We start from the raw sequence: 16,248 nt of genomic DNA, 5'->3' as shown, positions 1-16,248 counted from the left end.
ATGTTTGACCAAATAAGTAGGTACTCTTTAACCTATTTGAATTGACTTTTTTAAATCCTTTTTTTTTCTTTCTTTTCTTTTTTCCCCTTTTTTTTCCCCCCCCCAGCAACAGAGGAGTGGGATTTCAAGACAAGATTTCTCTGTGTAGTCCTGGTTGTCCTGTAGTTTCTGTAATTTGCTCTATAGATCAGGCTGGTCTTGAACTCAGATCTGCCTACCTCTGCTTCCCAAGTGCTGGGATTAAAGGCGTGGACCACCAGCTTTCAAACTAACTTCTAAAATTAACCATCACTGTATGTCACAGTGCCTTGTTGTTTTCTGTCAGTACTATATATTGGATATAATACTAGATTTATACATTTATTTAATTCTGAGAACATCTCTGACGATTGCCACAGAAATAGTATTTTTAGTTACAAATGAAATGAAGTATAGCTCAATGTAGAGCGCTTACCAGCATATTTGAGGGTATAGGTTCAATCCTTAGCATCACCAAAATCCTGACATACAAAAATCAGACAGACAGAACACCCCCTGTTATTTGCAAACAGGGCTTGTAATAGTTGAAGGTGTTCCACGACTTACTCAGATAATTACATAACTAGTAAAAGGACTAGCATAAAACTCTAAAGTTTCCAGATAAAGCTTGTTTTTTTCCATGGCACACTTGAGTGTAGACTTTAACTGCCCTCTTTTTCTTTTTTATTATCATATCTTTGTATCTGCTTTTAATTATTTTCTTCCCATTGATTATCAACAGAAGAAGAATTATGAGCGACTTCAGAAAGCTCTGGATAGTGTGATGTCCATTCGGGAGATGACCCAGGTATTTTGCCTTCTCTGCCTAGCTCAGCCCTCTTTCCTGCTTGTAATTCACAGGTGTAGGGTAAAGATTTAGAGAAGCTACTCAAATTCCTATGTTTTCCTTATGTTTTCTTTGTAACCATCCCAGTTCTTGTTCCTGTTTTGTTAGCTTTCTTACTCTATTTCTCTTTACTCCTGGCGTCTCTCTCTCTCTCTCAATCTTTATCTTTGCTGCAGATTCTTTCACAAGTTGTTCATGTGTCAACTTTTTTCATAGTTCTTGGAGAATTAGAGAAGCTAGGGAAAGACTTCTGCCCAAGGTTAGGAGGGTGAAGAGGAGACCTAGAGATAAGGAGCTAGATCCAGGGATTGCATCTTCTGTCCTTCTAGGGGTAGGGCAGCCACACAGAGCAGTGATCATCCTTTGACTCAAGGCTGTCCCTCACCAGATTTCCCCACCCCTTGTCTGCAGTCTCTGCAGGAATAGACATTCATTTGTACTCATATTTACAGGTGGGCCTCTTCTCAGTAAATCCTATATATCACAGTGCAGTTAACACAGAAGGTATACCTAGAAAGGATGATTTACTATTAGAAAGACTAATTTATGTGAAGATTTGCCACAGGATTCTTTAGCCTTTTCTTTGGGGGACATTGATTTTATTTGTTTTTTGATTTATAAGCACCATTTTTAGAGCTGTAGGAGTTGCATAAAATGAGGGAGACCCACCTGCATGTTGTTTTGTAAGCATTTTCATATTTATGTCTTGCCAACCTGACTGGGCCTCCTTAAGGGTGGGAACCCCTTGCCTTCATTCTTCCAATAGCCTATCTTGCCTTGGGTCCCAGTAGTCTATAGAGAGTGGGAGGGGTCCTTCCTCTCCTGGGAGATAATCTTATTATGGCCATTGTCTTACAGGGCTCATATTTGGAAATCAAGAAACAGATGGACAAGCTGGATCCCTTGGCCCATCCTCTTCTGCAGTGGTATGGATAGAATGGCTCAGGCTTTGTATGGGGTGGGGAAGAAAAGAGTCATCTATATGTTCTCCTAGAGGCATTTCAGCATTCTTTGCAAGGCTCTATATTATGACTACTTTTTCTTGGTGTTTTGCTGATAAGCCTTGACTTGACAGTAACTACAAAGAGCTCACAAATTCTGACATGATTTCTCAAGCTTGAAGTATTCCAAATTTCCCCAAATGTTTGTTTTCTTACTTATTTTAATATAAGATGTTTAAAAAGTATGTGTATTTAGCTGGGTGGTGGTGGTGCTCACCTTTAATCCCAGTGCTCATCGCAGAGACAGGTAGATCACTGTGAGTTCAAGGCCAGCCTAGTCTACAGAGTGAGTTCCAGGACAGGCTCAAAGTTACAGATAAACCCTGTCTTGAAGAACCAAAAGAAGAAAAATGTGTGTATTTGTCAAGCACAACATGCATTATGTAATGGTTCATTAGAGTTTTTAAGTGCTAGGATATTGTCCATTATGACTCAGCAATTCTCAAAAATTTAATGTTATTAACTATAGTTGCCATTAGTACGTTTTCAGTTTTTCAGCATAGTTTTCTGTGTGTCCAAAGAAATTCATCTCTGTCTTCTATCTTCTTCCCTGATGAAGAGTGGCTAGAACCAGATGCACTGTTGTTTCCTACTGCTAGCAAAGAATTGGGCTGTTCCATTCCTCTCCTTCCCTCCCGCTGATCTTTCTTGTTTTCCTGACAACTTCTCTTTCTAGTTTGCCTCCTTCTAAGTCAACCCCTGAAAGTAGGTAGCCAGTGCAGTAGATTATTTCCTCATAGCATGAGTAATTACCAGACATAGACTTCTAAAGTAGCACCGTAAACTATGGTGAGAGCCTGGGATTGTCTAGTTGGTGAAATACTTACCATATAAGCGTGAGGACCTGCGTTTGTTTGATACCTGGCACTCACAAGAAGAGACAGGCATGATGGCATACATTTGTAATTGCAGCACTGGGAAGCAAAGATAGGCAGGTCCCTGGGGCTCACTGGCCAGCCAGAGTAGTCTAATCAGCGAACCTCAGGTCCCGGTCAGACTTGTTTCAAAAAACAAGGTGGACATCTCTTAAGGAACAACACCTGAGGTTGACTGTGGCCTCCGTGGGTGCACATGTATGCATACCACCTGCCCAATGCACACTGCATATACATACACAAAAATTTAAACAACCACAAAATAAGTACACTGTACCCACTGGAGGAGATAGTGCTCTTGCTGAATCCTTAGTTTTTATGCCTTTGTTCTCTTATCCTTCTGTTCAGGCTATATACAGCCTAGTCTGTTCTTGACTCCTCAGAAAGTTCATTCTAATTTCTTTTGTTTCTCCCCCCAATCTATATAGTATCTTTCTATTTTCTCATCCCTGAGATCCTTTAGGATTCCTTTGAGCTTAAGCAGGTTGGCTCCTGAGCCTCAGTTTTGGGATTTTTAAACCCCAGACACCAGTTTAACCATTTTCAATTCAGACCTCTCTCTAATTGGTAACTTCTGATTCTCTTTTTGTTTGTGGTTCTTTTTTTAGTTTTTCAAAACAGGGTTTCTTTGTTTAGCTCTGACTGTCCTGGAACTTGACTTTGTAGACCAGGCTGGCCTTGAGCAATCCACTTGCCTCTGCCTCCTGAGTGCTGGGATCAAAGGCGTGCACACCTACACCTGGCTTCTAATATTTCTTTTGTTCCGTGTTTTTCTCTCCCTAGTTATAGCAGCGTCCCCCTCCCCCCCGACTTTTTTATCTGTTATTAGTTTCTTAAAAACTAACTGGTCCAGTTGGTGGCTTCCCTTTAAAATCTATATAATTATATATGTAATTTTTATATAAGCAATATCACTTAAAAGAACTATCAATGGCCAGGCAGTGATCACACAAGCCTTTAATCCCAGCACTTGGGAGGCAGACAGGTGGTTCTCAGTGAGTTTGAGGCCAGCCTAGTCTACAAAGAGAGTTCCAGGACAGCCAGAACTGTTAACACAGAGAAACCTTGTTTTGAAAAACAAAAAAAAAAAAAGAAAAGAAAAGAAAGAAAGAAAGAAAGAAAGGAAAGAAAGGAAGAAAGAAGAAGAAATATCAACTATGACTTGGAAATTATCACACAGTTCAGACATTGGAATCTTACTTGCAGTACCTAGATTAAAGTTCTTCTTCAGGATAGCCTTACCACATAGTTATTCTGTCCCTTCTTTTTCTGTTTCTTCCAGGATAATTTCTAGCAACAGGTCACACATTGTCAAACTACCTCTCAGCAGGGTAAGTAATTATTCTCCCTCTGTAATCTTAAAACTTTTGAGAGGCAAGGAGGGGCTCTATGCCCACCCATTGTATTGGTTCTTGACTAGCTTGGTTGGTACTGTCTGTCCATCAGCATAGTGACCCTAAACATATTTCCCTTGTTTGTAGTTAGTGTAAATCTGATTTGTTTCCTGTTTCCAACCTTTCCCTCCCTGATCTCTGTTTCTGCTGTTTTTTTTTATCCCACCCCCACCCTGGGCAGCAGCTGAAGTTCATGCACACCTCACACCAATTCCTCCTGCTGAGCAGCCCTCCTGCCAAGGAGGCTCGGTTCCGGACCGCCAAGAAGCTCTATGGAAGCACCTTTGCCTTCCAGTAAGGATGGTGGAGGTGGGGCGTCAGGAGATGGGCTAGGCTAGCAGGGCCTTGGGATCTATGAGTTTTGTTTTTTCATGATAGTCAACTAGTCAGTGGTTATTTACTAAATGCTACTGTGGTAGGTGCTGTAAAGGAGAAAATGCTGCATGTGACATGGTCTTTATTTTTAAACTGCTTACGGTGTGGTTGAATGGACAGAATATTTTCATGTAAAAAGATACAAAGGAGCAGATTAGAAGGATAGAGTTAAGGTTTGGGGAAGAAATCCACAGTTTATGTCTAACTGTGGAGGGAAGAAAGAAAAAAGTATTAAGGGTAATTTAGAGGAAGTCTTAGTGCTTCTTTATTAAAAAAATGCAGTGTGACCTCTGGACTAGAAGCCATATTGAGATCATTGATAAGTTTATTGAATTTGAGATGAAATTACTGAATTTGAAGTGTCAGGAAAATAGGCAAATGAAAATATGAAAATACTGAGCCAGCATTTGAGGGTTTAAGATGTGGGGTTAGTTGAACAACAGGAAGATGTAAAGTTTAACCACACACTCACACATGCACATACACACTTCTTGCAGCCTATGACTTTATCTGTGAACATGTCACTCGTTAGGTGTGTTTGCCCGTCTGCATGTATTGTGGGTAGGGGGTGATAATGGTCTTGGAAATATTCCTAAGAATCTCATACTATGAGGGGACACATGTTCTATCCTGCCTTACAGTGGGTCCCACATTGAGAACTGGCATTCAATCCTGCGCAATGGGCTGGTCAATGCATCCTACACCAAACTGCAGGTGAGGCTGTGTCCTTTTCTTCTTTCTTTCCACTCACTCAGCTATGGAAGTCTGTTCTAAAATGCTTGAATATCTGTTTGTGCCTCTGCATCACCATGTCTAGCCTATCTTGAGAAAGATAGAGCCTATGTACAGAGAAAGTTAGCACTGTAAATATAGAATGAATGTGGCTGTTGTATATTTTGGTTGTTTAGGTAATGAGAATTAACCTATTATTATGACAGAGACTTTCCATTTGTGGCTATTCAAGGAGTTGTTACAAAGGCTTATTTCATTGCCCTGAGAAACTACTAGGAGTGGTTTTTGTTCCTCTTCCTGCTACCTTTTCCATAGTTTCTTTGTTTGAGAATCTGAAAATATATTAAGGATTGAGGTCATAAGTATGAATGCTGAGGCAATGACTCAGTGGCTCTGCTACTCCCCGTTCTCCATGGTATTCTTTAGTATTTTGCAAGCAAGCAGTTTAACTGAATCCACTTTTCAGCCAATCAGCTTTTCAAGAGTAGATGCCTCGAGTTTTTTGAATGAGTAAGAAGGTAGATAAATGGAGGGACAAAGGACTGCATAAGTGTTGTGGATGCCTAATATACAGCCATGGGGGTCCCAGGCTCATATATTCATCCTGGTGTTTCCCTGCAAGCTGCATGGAGCAGCCTATGGCAAAGGCATCTACCTGAGCCCCATCTCCAGTATTTCCTTTGGATACTCAGGTAAGCAATACTCTTTGGCCACCTTGACTCTATATTACATCCGTCTGTGAACACATGAACTTTGCTATCTTCTCTTTCATCATGGATATTTGGTCTTTGTTAGCATCTTCCCCAACCATGGATACACATTCTGTCTCTTTCTATTTTCTCTCACTAGAAATTTAGATTATTTATGAGGCAAGGGTAGTTATTGTAAAAAATGGTAGTTTTATACAGTGGAGGAACTAGACCCTGGGGATGGGTTAATGAATAAATAGAAAAAAAAAAAAAAGCTTTTTGTAGACCAGATTTTTTTTCTTTCTTTCTTTTTAAAACTGATTTGTGTAGTTCATGCTGTGCTTGAATTCAGTGTGTATCCAAAGATGACTTTGAGTTCCTGATCCTCCTAAGTACTGGAATTACAGCCATATGCCACCATGCCCATGTAAACCACATATTTGATATGAGTAATTACAAATTATGTGCATACATGTGTGAATATTCTTGAATATAATTTGCTTATATTTTTGGAGATATTACTCTTCTCTTCCTTTTAAAATGTAAATGGTCTGTAATCACACTATTATAATATTTATTTACATTGAGTGGAAGAGAAAGTACTTCATTCTAGATTCTAAGGAGATGATTCTAGCATTATTTAACTCAGAAAAACAATTGAAGTCGGAACTCTTTTGGTCTTCCTGGTTAATGTTCCACTTTGGTCTGCCTTTGTTCTTGTTCAGTGGAGTCTCTGTCTAAGCTACAGCAAGCCATGCAGTTGCATGTCCACAATAGGAAGGCAGTTTATCCTGTTTTTTTTTCTTTTATAGATTATTGCTTAGTAGTTTTAGTAATTATGCCCATTATAGAAATTAAAAAATAAACAACAAACTTATATCTAGAATCACAGAACCAAGACAGGCAGTAGTGGTTTCTGTTAGAGGCCAGTTTATTCTATAGAGCATATTGCATTCCAGGCCAGCCAAGGATACACAGAGAGAAACCCTGTCTCGAAAAGCAAAACAAAAACAAACAAACAAAAAAAGAATCACAGAACTGCAAAACTAATAATGTAGTTATGGTGATAGGTTTATAAGTAATCCCAGATATTCAGGAGGCCAAGACAAGAAAATCATGAGTTTGAGGTCATCCTGGGCTACTTATTGAGATCTTGTCTCAAAATAAATTCATAAAATGCCTAGGGACATAGGTTCACAGTGTTGTGTTTCTTAGCATACATGAAGCCTTAAGGTCAATCTTCAGTACTATAAAATAAGCAAACAAATATAGAACTGGTTTTCATGATAGAACAAAGGAATCAAAGAAGAGCTGGTAATAGGTAGAAAGGAAAAACGAGTGAACTAATACACTATAGGGCAGAAAAAACCAGATGATTCAACTGAGTATGGTGACTCATGCCTTTAATCCCAGTCCTCAGAAGGCAAACAGGAGGGGCCCCATGAGTTCAAGGGCAATCTAAGTTACATAGTAACTTCCAGACCACTCTTGATTACAGAATAAAACCTTGTTTCAAAAACTAAACAAATTAACAAAATGAGGGACCAAAATGTAGTTTAGTGGTGCAGTCCTTGCCTACCATGTGCAGTGAGGTAACAAAACAAAAACGACTGGTAGATAGATCATGATTAGTTTAAGAAGAATGGGCACAAATATGAACAAAAATGTAAGCATCACTATAGATGTACCAAATTTTCTGAAGCTTAGGAGAAAAGTCTGTAAATGTTCTATTAATAATTTGAAACCTTTTGACAAAACATCTAGAAAAATAGAAAAAACTTAATAAGACTGATTAAAAGAAATTAAAAATATAAATGATGACCAAACCCAAATAGTATGTGGGTATTTTGTATGTTTGATTTTTGGCTGGGAATGGAACCCAGGACTTTGAGCATGATAGATAACACTTTATTTTCCTCTAAATCACTCCCCTCTCCTCATAGTCTTTCTTATGAGTCTTAAACTGTCAAAGAGTGAATTGTTTTAATCTTAGACAAAAGTCTAGAGAGTGGAAAAAGGGAAGCAACTAATAAAAGTTTGTCAGGTCTGGTTGAAACTAAAGCACTCCATCAGAGTACATCTTAAAGGGAATGTAAAGACAGGCTGCCAACTTGGAGAAGATGCTTGTAAGATGTATAAAAACATAAGATTAGTCTTTACATGTATTCAAAAGGTGCTAGAAAGATGGCTTAGTGGTCAAGAGCACTGACTGTTTTTCCCAGGTTCAGTTCCTAGGACCCACACAGCAGCTCACAACCATCTATAATTCTAGTTTCAGGAGATTGACATCCTCTTCTGGCCTCCAAGGATATGCACATGGTACACAATTATATACATAATACTTTATGTATATATTTATTAATAGATAATTTAAAGTGGCAACTTATTAAGACCTTATCTCAGATTTTAAAAGAAGGACCAGGGGGCTGGAGAGATAGCTCAGAGGTTAAGAGCATTGCCTGCTCTTCCAAAGGTCCTTGAGTTCAATTCCCAGCAACCACATGGTGGCTCACAACCATCTGTAATGAGGTCTGGTGCCCTCTTCTGGCCTGCAGGCACACACACAGACAGAATATTGTATACATAATAAATAAATAAATAAATAAAAAGGACCAGGCTGGGGTGGTGGTGGCAAATGTCTTTAATCCCAGTACTGGCCAGCCTGGTGTACAAAGTTAGTTCTATGGTAGAGCATGCACCAAACCCTGAGTCCAATCTCAAGTGATATTTAAAAAATGTATAGGGCCAGGCGGTGGTGGCACACGCCTTTAATCCCAGCACTCGGGAGGCAGAGGCAGGCGGATCTCTGGGAGTTCAGGATCTCTGGGAGTTCAAGGCCAGCCTGGTCTACAAGAGCTAGTTCCCGGACAGGCACCAAAGGTACAGAGAAACCCTGTCTCGAAAAAAACAAAAAAAAAAAAACAAACAAAAAAAAAAAAACCTAAAAAATGTATAGGTCAATACAAAGTCTTTAAAAGCAAGCAAATAATATAAATGGTGATTCCATTGAAGAAATGCTCCCTCACCTCTGTGTGAAAGCTGTGTAATCTCTAGAGGAAAGTAAAATAAACCAAGTGACATGTTATTTAGTATTCATATGGTAATACCACAGGATCTCCTTTACTGTCTGTAGGGATAAGAATTGATACAGCCATTTTAGGAGACAGTTTTTCTTTTTTGGTTATTGTTTTGTTTTTTTCAAAACAGGGTTTCTCTATGGAGCTTTGGAGCCTGTCCTGAAACTTGCTCTGTAGATAAGGCTGGCCCTGAACTCACAGAGATTCACCTACCTCTGCCTCTCATTGCTGGGATTAAAGGCAAGCACCACTGACACCCATTTGAGAGACGGGTTTCTTAAACATTCATTATTTATTGTTCTTTTGTGCATATGTATGTGCACACGGGTATGTATATGTGCCCATAATATCATTTGTGCTTTTGGAGGTCAGGGTCAGAGGGACTACTTGCTGGAATCAGCCCTTTCCTCCCAATATGAGTAGAGGTCCGATTCAGGCCATGAAGCTTGGTTACAAGTAAGTGTCTTTATCCACAGAGCCATCTTTTCAGCCCAGGAAAATAATTTTATTCCATTTTATTTTATAAAGCAACATAATCAAAAAAATTAAAAGCCACTCAGTGGTGGCGCATGCCTTTAATCCCAGCACTCAGGAGGCAGAGACAGGTGGATCCAAAAAAAAAAGCAATATAATTTATCTCTTTGACCTAGCATTTTCATTTCTGCATATGCAAACTCATGTACATGTACAGGAATGCTTATAGCACGACTGTTTGCAGCAGCAAATCTTGGAAATAGCTCAGATCCTCATCACTGGGATACGAGACAAATTTGATATAATCATACTGGGTAATTATTGAGCAATGAAAATAAAGGCAGCAATAGCATGTAACAACATAGACAATCTTAGTAATATTGATTAAAAGTAGGCAAGTCAGGCTAAGGAAGTGGTTCAGTAGAGAAAAGTGCTAGCCATACAAGTCTGATGACCCAAGTTCAGTACCTAGAACCCCAATGCTCTTGTGGAGACATGGGTGACAGAAACAGGAGACTCGCATGAAAACTTCAGGACCAGCCAGAGCAGAAACAACAAGAGAGAGACCTTGCCTCACTAGGTGGGACTGTTAAGAATTGACTTCTGAAAATTATACTCTGTGACAGTAGTTTTTGGAAGCTCTTCTGGGGTCAAGGGCATATTGTCATTGCCCTACTGGTTTTACTTTTTTTTTTTTTGCCATAAGTATTTATTAAGGAAGAAGGAGAGAGAAAGAGGGAGAGAGAGGAAGAGAGAGAGGAAGACAAAAGGAGAAAGGAGAGGAGACAAAGCCGTATCCTGGTTTTACTTTTTTGAATTTGAATCTTGTTATTAACATGAGAATTTTAATCTGCATCATACGAGGAGGGTCTAACTCCCTGGGCACTGGGAACAGAATGAGGACGTCAAAGCCAGTGCACCTCTGATGCTACAGTGGATCTCTGACATGTGGGAAGGGCAAAATGTTTTTTATATTGCTCAATAAAACCAGATAAAATATGAAAGAGTTCTAACCCTGGGCTGGGCATGTAATTCATGGCAGAACACTTGCCCAGCATGTGTTGGGCCCTAGCTTCAGGTCCCGGTGCTGCAGAATAAATGTTAAGTAAGTTTCAGGGCAACAATTCCTCTTAGATAAGTCAGAATGTCTTGAAGTAACATGTTTAATCTATATAGGATAAGTGCCCAATGCATCCTAAGTGTGTAAATGCATCCTTAGGTTCAGCATGAGAATGGACTTGAATTAGTCTTTTTGGCTTCTTATTAGGATTTTCAGTTTTTAATCTTTGTTCCACCGTGAGCATTCCTATGGTTAAGTTCTTATTTTCCAAGTAATCAGATTCTCCTGGCTTTTAGTTCCCATGTTCTTTCCCTTTTCCTCATCTCTTACCAAGTTATTTTCTTTTTATTTTCTTTAAGTTAGTAGGTACTTGAATACCTTCAGTTACCAGATGGAGCCAGGAATCTTTATAGATTCCTTGTCTTTCCTTAGCACTTTACCAACTACTTTAAAACATCAAATCACACTGTCCTTTTTTAACTGTAAGATTATAGATCTAGACTACCACGGGGTTTTAATAGGAATTTGGATTTACTGATCATCTAGTCCAATTCCTTATTACTTTATGGATAAGCTGATATGTAGAAAAGCCAAACACTTTTCTTTAGATCATATGACTGAAATCCAAGTCTCCTGACTTGTAGGCAGTTGTTCTCATTATTCTATTGCCTGACAAGGGGAGGCTTTGTTTGAATCGCTGGGTCTCTGGGTCCCAGAAGTTAAATAAGAATCTTTCCAACACTGGGTGGGATGTATGCAAATGTCCCACTTACTGTTGACACTCTGGCATTTGACCAGCTCTCTTGCCTGTTTCCTTCTCCTTAGTCTATTTTGGTTTTTTATTTCTTTTTCACCAGGGTACCTTTGGGTTGGTGGCGTGGGGTGTGTTTAGAGAGCATGCCTTTGACCAATGACTCTGCTAGTAACTGGGCCATCAGTGTCACAAGAAATTAGGGATAGTGAATAGAGATGGAAATTTTCTTTGTTTAGTTCTGTTTTGAAACTCATTCTGTCTGGGCAGCAGTGATACATGCCTTTAATCCCAGCACTCTGGAGGTGAAGGCAAAGGCAGGCCTACAAAGAGAGTTTCGGGAGAGCCAGGGCTACATAGAGAAACCCTGTCTTGAAAAAAACTTTAAAAAAAAAAGTAAAGAAAAAAGAAATTAATTCTGGACACAAAAGTGTTCAGAGATTATTCTAGGCATTAAATAGTGTAGTCTGAGGACAGGAATGCAATAATCAGTGGGTCAGCATGAACAGGACAGTGCCATAGGTTTGAGACAGGGCAAGAGTTTAGTTACTTAAAGTGCCACCTCTAAGGCTCACCAAAGAAAATTACTCTTTCTTCCCCTGACTGCTTTTTCTGGAGTAGAACCTTAATGGGAATTTCTCTTAGAATCTTGCCAATGAAATATCTGAACTGAGATCATGATGTTTAGATGCAGAGTTGAGACTTGTTAAGGATGATGGAGAAGGTTGTCCTACAGGAGGAAGGGATTGGCAGTTCAAGCTGAGTTTTGTTCAGCCATGAATTTACATTTGAGAATGTAGTATATGTCTGTGTTGAGTTGACAGCTGAATTGCTCAGTGAAGAATTTCAGTTCAGTGGTTATCACCTCCCACTTGTACATCGTGACCATTATAAAATCAAGATAAGCTGCAACTGGTAAAAGTTCTTGATGCCCAAGCCTCATGACCTGAGTTTGATCCCTGCTATCTTTTAAAAGTAGTCCTCTGAATTGGGTGTGGTAGCACACATTGTCTTTAATTCCAACACTTACAGAAGCAGGTGCTCTTTATGAGTTCAAGGCTAGCATGGTCTACATAATGAATTCTAGGTCAACTAAGACTGGAAAATCAAAACCTAAGCCAAAAAAAAAATTCCAAACAAATTAAAACAAAGCAATAAGCTGGGCAGTGGTGGCGCACGCCTTTAATCCCAGCACTCAGGAGGCAGAGGCAGGCGGATCTCTGTGAGTTCAAGGCCAGCCTGGTCTACAAGAGCTAGTGCCAGGACAGGCTCCAAAGCTACAGAGAAACCCTGTCTCGAAAAACTAAAAAAAAAAAAAAAAAAAAAAAACTAAAAAAAAAAAGCAATAAAACCCCAAAAGTTGTCCTCTGACTTCCATATGCACCTGCACTCACATCACATACACATAATAATAAATAAAATTTCAGTTTAAATTTTTGATATAGAGACAACGGCAAAACCAAGAATTAAAGCAGAGTGAAGTTGAAATAAAGTAGAATGGTGAGGTTGGAACCCTGATTATGGCTTGTAATTATAAACCAACATTTTCATATTTGTCCCATCTCCTTGATTATACACCCCTAAGTGATAAGGCTGTGATTATGATAAACCTGTAAACAGACTGAAATCCTGTCCTTAGGCCAAAAAGAGTTGGCAGTAAGGGGTATATGGGTACTATTTGATATGTAAGTAAAAATCCTATTTCAGTCTTTACAAACAAGACCTCTCCTATAACTGCTAAAAATAGAAGAGGAGCCGGGTCGTGGTGGTGCACGCCTTTAATCCCAGCACTTGGGAGGAGAGGCAGGTGGATCTTTGTGAGTTTGAGGCCATCCTGGTCTACAAAGCAATTTCCAGGACAGCCAGGACTGTTAAACAGAGAATATGTCTCAAAAAAACTTAAAAAGGGGGTGTAGAGGGATGGTAGAGAATTTATTCTCTGAGATAATGTGGAAATGAGAGGGAGTTGGCATTTTTTTCTAAAGGTAAGATTCTTCAAAGTAAATATCTGTGTAGAATCGATTTGGAAGGGCTCTGCTTTCTCCTTCTATCCTGGGTGGTCAATCTTTTGTGTAACTTTAAAGCTTTCTCCTAACTTGTATCTCTGGCTTATCATTTGACTCTGAGGTATTGGTGTCCTACACTGCCGGGCTCTTCTTTCCCAACTTGAGTGTTTCATTAGAACCTCATTGGTTCCCTGGAGTTCTTGGAGGATCAAGTTCAGTTGCCTTAACAGCCTGGTTTATATCTTTTACATCATTTTTTGCCATTCATTATACTGTATGCAAATTAAGTTCTGTGGGTCTATCTGTCTTTATGCTTTCCATATTCTATTACACTAACTCTTCCTAATTCAGAGGTCTTACTGGACCAGAACATCTTCAGATCTCCTGGCCAAGCTAGTTCCCCTCCCTGGTTCACACGGTGCTTACAGGCTCACCATCACAGTCGTCACCGTACTCCATTGTATTTACTTACTCCTTGCCTTCAGTCTCCACCAGGTTAAGCGAGGGTAATCACTTGTTTATTCACTACTGTATCACCAAGTATCTCTAGTTGGTATCTGACATATAGTAAGTACTTTCACAAATATTTAAAAAATGGACGAATTAACTGAGTTTGTTGTTCTGTGACAGGAATGGGCAAAGGACAGCACAGAATGCCATCCAAGGATGAGCTGGTCCAGAGATATAACAGGATGAACACCATCCCCCAGGTATTTTTTCTGGTTTTGCCTGAGTTAGGACCTTTTCCTGCATCCTGCTAAAATAATGAATGGGAGAACAGTGGAGCAGGGGCCATTGTAGGTCATTTAAAAGTACGTTATAAAATGATCTTTCTTCAGTCATATGTTATATGAAAACAAAGTCATATGAAAGCAAGGGCAGGTTAAATGAAAAGATGAACATGGAAACTGTGGCCCCACCAGGGTAATTCTATATAAGCAAACATTTGGAGGGCGGCGGGGTGCTCAGAAGACCCAGTTCACATCCCAGTTAGTCCCCATCACCAGTAGCTAATCAGCTCTTGAGAGCAAGCTCTAGCATTTTACCTTGCTCTGCTCTCCTCTGCTTCTTTGTTTTTCAGACCCGATCCATTCAGTCAAGGTTCCTACAGAGTCGGAATCTAAACTGTATCGCACTTTGTGAAGGTATGCAGTTCACCCAGTTCGTGTCTTTTTGGGACCCCAACCTTTATTTCTGCTGCTCCCTTGGCACATGATTCAGCCAAAAGTTATGTTGAAGCAACATGTTCTCCTTCCCTACCCGGACCGCCTTAAGCTTTATATCTGTGACTTCTGGCCTCTCTTCTCCCAGTGATTACATCTAAGGACCTTCAGAAGCATGGAAACATTTGGGTGTGCCCTGTGTCCGACCATGTCTGCACAAGGTTCTTCTTTGTGTGAGTCTAAAAGGAGCCTTTGGTATTACTTGAAGAGTGAGGGTGGTAGATGGTGTGTGGCTGCTGAGGATGTTCATTTTTTGTTGTCTGAGTCCTGTCCCTTGCTGTCTAATTTAGCTGGCACTGGGACTTTGCCCTTAGGTTAAAGACAGATCACTGGGGTCTGTGTAGAGAAAAACCTGCTGAGCTGATTGATCCCTTTATCCTGAAGAGCAGTGACAAAATCTTTCACTTTGGGATGAAATGGTCACGTCTTGAAACACTCCTGCTGGTGGGTATGGGTTGGTATCATGCTTCCCCTTGTGCTCACACTTGCTCTGTCTTTGGCAGATATGAGGATGGGCAGGTGGGCGATGCCAACATTAATACTCAGGACCCCAAGATACAGAAGGAAATCATGCGTGTGATCGGAACTCAGGTTTACACAAACTGAGGGGGCCCCAGCCCTCGTATCACCCTGTTCCCCCAGGATCCATCCACCCTTGTAAAAGGGCTCAGGAGCAGCAGGTGAGGCTGCCCTGAGAAATTTCAAGGGGCAAGAAAAGGATAGAAGAGGCGGCCTTCATGGTGGAGATTGATCCAGGAACCACTCCACGTTTGGATGGCTCTGACTGACTCCCACCCCTGATTTGCCCAGTTGACTTCACCCTGTTTGTAAATAAAACAATAAAATGGAAGGTGCTGTGGACTGGATATGATCACTGTGGTCTGCTAGCCTTGGCCCAGCGCCTAGCCAAGGCCCTAGATAGGGGTTGTGTTGTGAGAGTGGAATATCCGAAGGTTGGGACGATTTGGTTTTCCTGAGGTGAAAGATGCATCCATTGGTTTCAGTGTTGTATTCTACAGATCTGTCTGTATTTTTAATAAAAATATCAAATAAAGAGGAGAAGTTTATCAGTTATGCATATGAAATAAACAGGAGAATACCACTGATGACAGTTATTAAAACTGTCAGAGTCAGAGCAGCTTTGATTTTGTTTTTCCAAATCTTCAGGACCAGCTGCTTCCTTATACAAAGCCAGCACTGTCAGTCGTCCTTGTGTTAGAGGCTGGACCCTCAGTCTTTCTCCTGCCTGGCTTTTAGTTGAGTGAGGTGAAGAGGTAAGTTGGCAGGTGCAGGAAACTGGGTTCTCTAACCTGAAGACCTTTAAAAAAGGCTAGTCTAGGGCTGTGGGTATAGCACTGTGTTAAAGTGCTTGCTTAGAATGCATGAGGCCATAAGGGGGCCAGAGGCTATCAGGATTTGGAGTGGGAACTCCTCAGAAGAAGTCAGAACTCCCTAAATAGGTAGGTGTTCTGAAACCCCTGCCTTTCTTTAACACTGGCTAGCCTTGGAGGATTGGGTTTGTCTTACTAAGGAAGCTTCTGGCCTTTCAGACTTGTTCCATATACCCAAATGTCTTGGTTAATTTTTAAGACTTACTGTGTGTAAACCAAGCTAGTCTTGAACTCAGAACCTCCTGCCTTCGTCTGTCCTGCGATTAAAGGCATGGCCACCATGTTGGTTCCCTTAGTTAATTCTAACCATAGCTGAGACATGTTGAACATTTCCA

General features: G+C 40.3%; 1 protein-coding gene across 14 annotated transcripts in view; it reads left to right on the top strand.

Moving 5' to 3' along the window:
• The window catches only part of Parp6 (poly(ADP-ribose) polymerase family member 6), a 32,067-nt gene extending 16,679 nt beyond the window's left edge, over positions 1 to 15,388 (top strand). For 6 of the 14 annotated variants that reach the window (XM_075965664.1, XM_075965668.1, XM_075965660.1 and 3 more), the window contains 10 exons: positions 761 to 826; positions 1,724 to 1,791; positions 4,024 to 4,072; positions 4,320 to 4,429; positions 5,152 to 5,224; positions 5,865 to 5,934; positions 13,930 to 14,009; positions 14,381 to 14,444; positions 14,611 to 14,695; positions 15,026 to 15,388. In XM_075965664.1, coding sequence (XP_075821779.1) covers positions 761 to 826; positions 1,724 to 1,791; positions 4,024 to 4,072; positions 4,320 to 4,429; positions 5,152 to 5,224; positions 5,865 to 5,934; positions 13,930 to 14,009; positions 14,381 to 14,444; positions 14,611 to 14,695; positions 15,026 to 15,128 — 768 coding nt within the window. In that variant the 3' untranslated portion in view covers positions 15,129 to 15,388. Of the gene's footprint in view, positions 1 to 760; positions 827 to 1,723; positions 1,792 to 4,023; positions 4,073 to 4,316; positions 4,430 to 5,151; positions 5,225 to 5,864; positions 5,935 to 13,929; positions 14,010 to 14,380; positions 14,445 to 14,610; positions 14,696 to 15,025 lie in introns of those variants that run through there. The other 8 variants (XM_075965663.1, XM_075965669.1, XM_075965667.1 and 5 more) reach the window with 3 other exon arrangements.
• Positions 15,389 to 16,248: the final 860 nt, after the last annotated feature.

This window comes from Microtus pennsylvanicus, chromosome 3, assembly GCF_037038515.1.
Source record: "Microtus pennsylvanicus isolate mMicPen1 chromosome 3, mMicPen1.hap1, whole genome shotgun sequence".
NCBI lineage: Eukaryota > Metazoa > Chordata > Mammalia > Rodentia > Cricetidae > Microtus > Microtus pennsylvanicus.
Note: the sequence above shows the minus strand (reverse complement) of the source record. Positions and strands in the feature narration are given on the sequence as shown.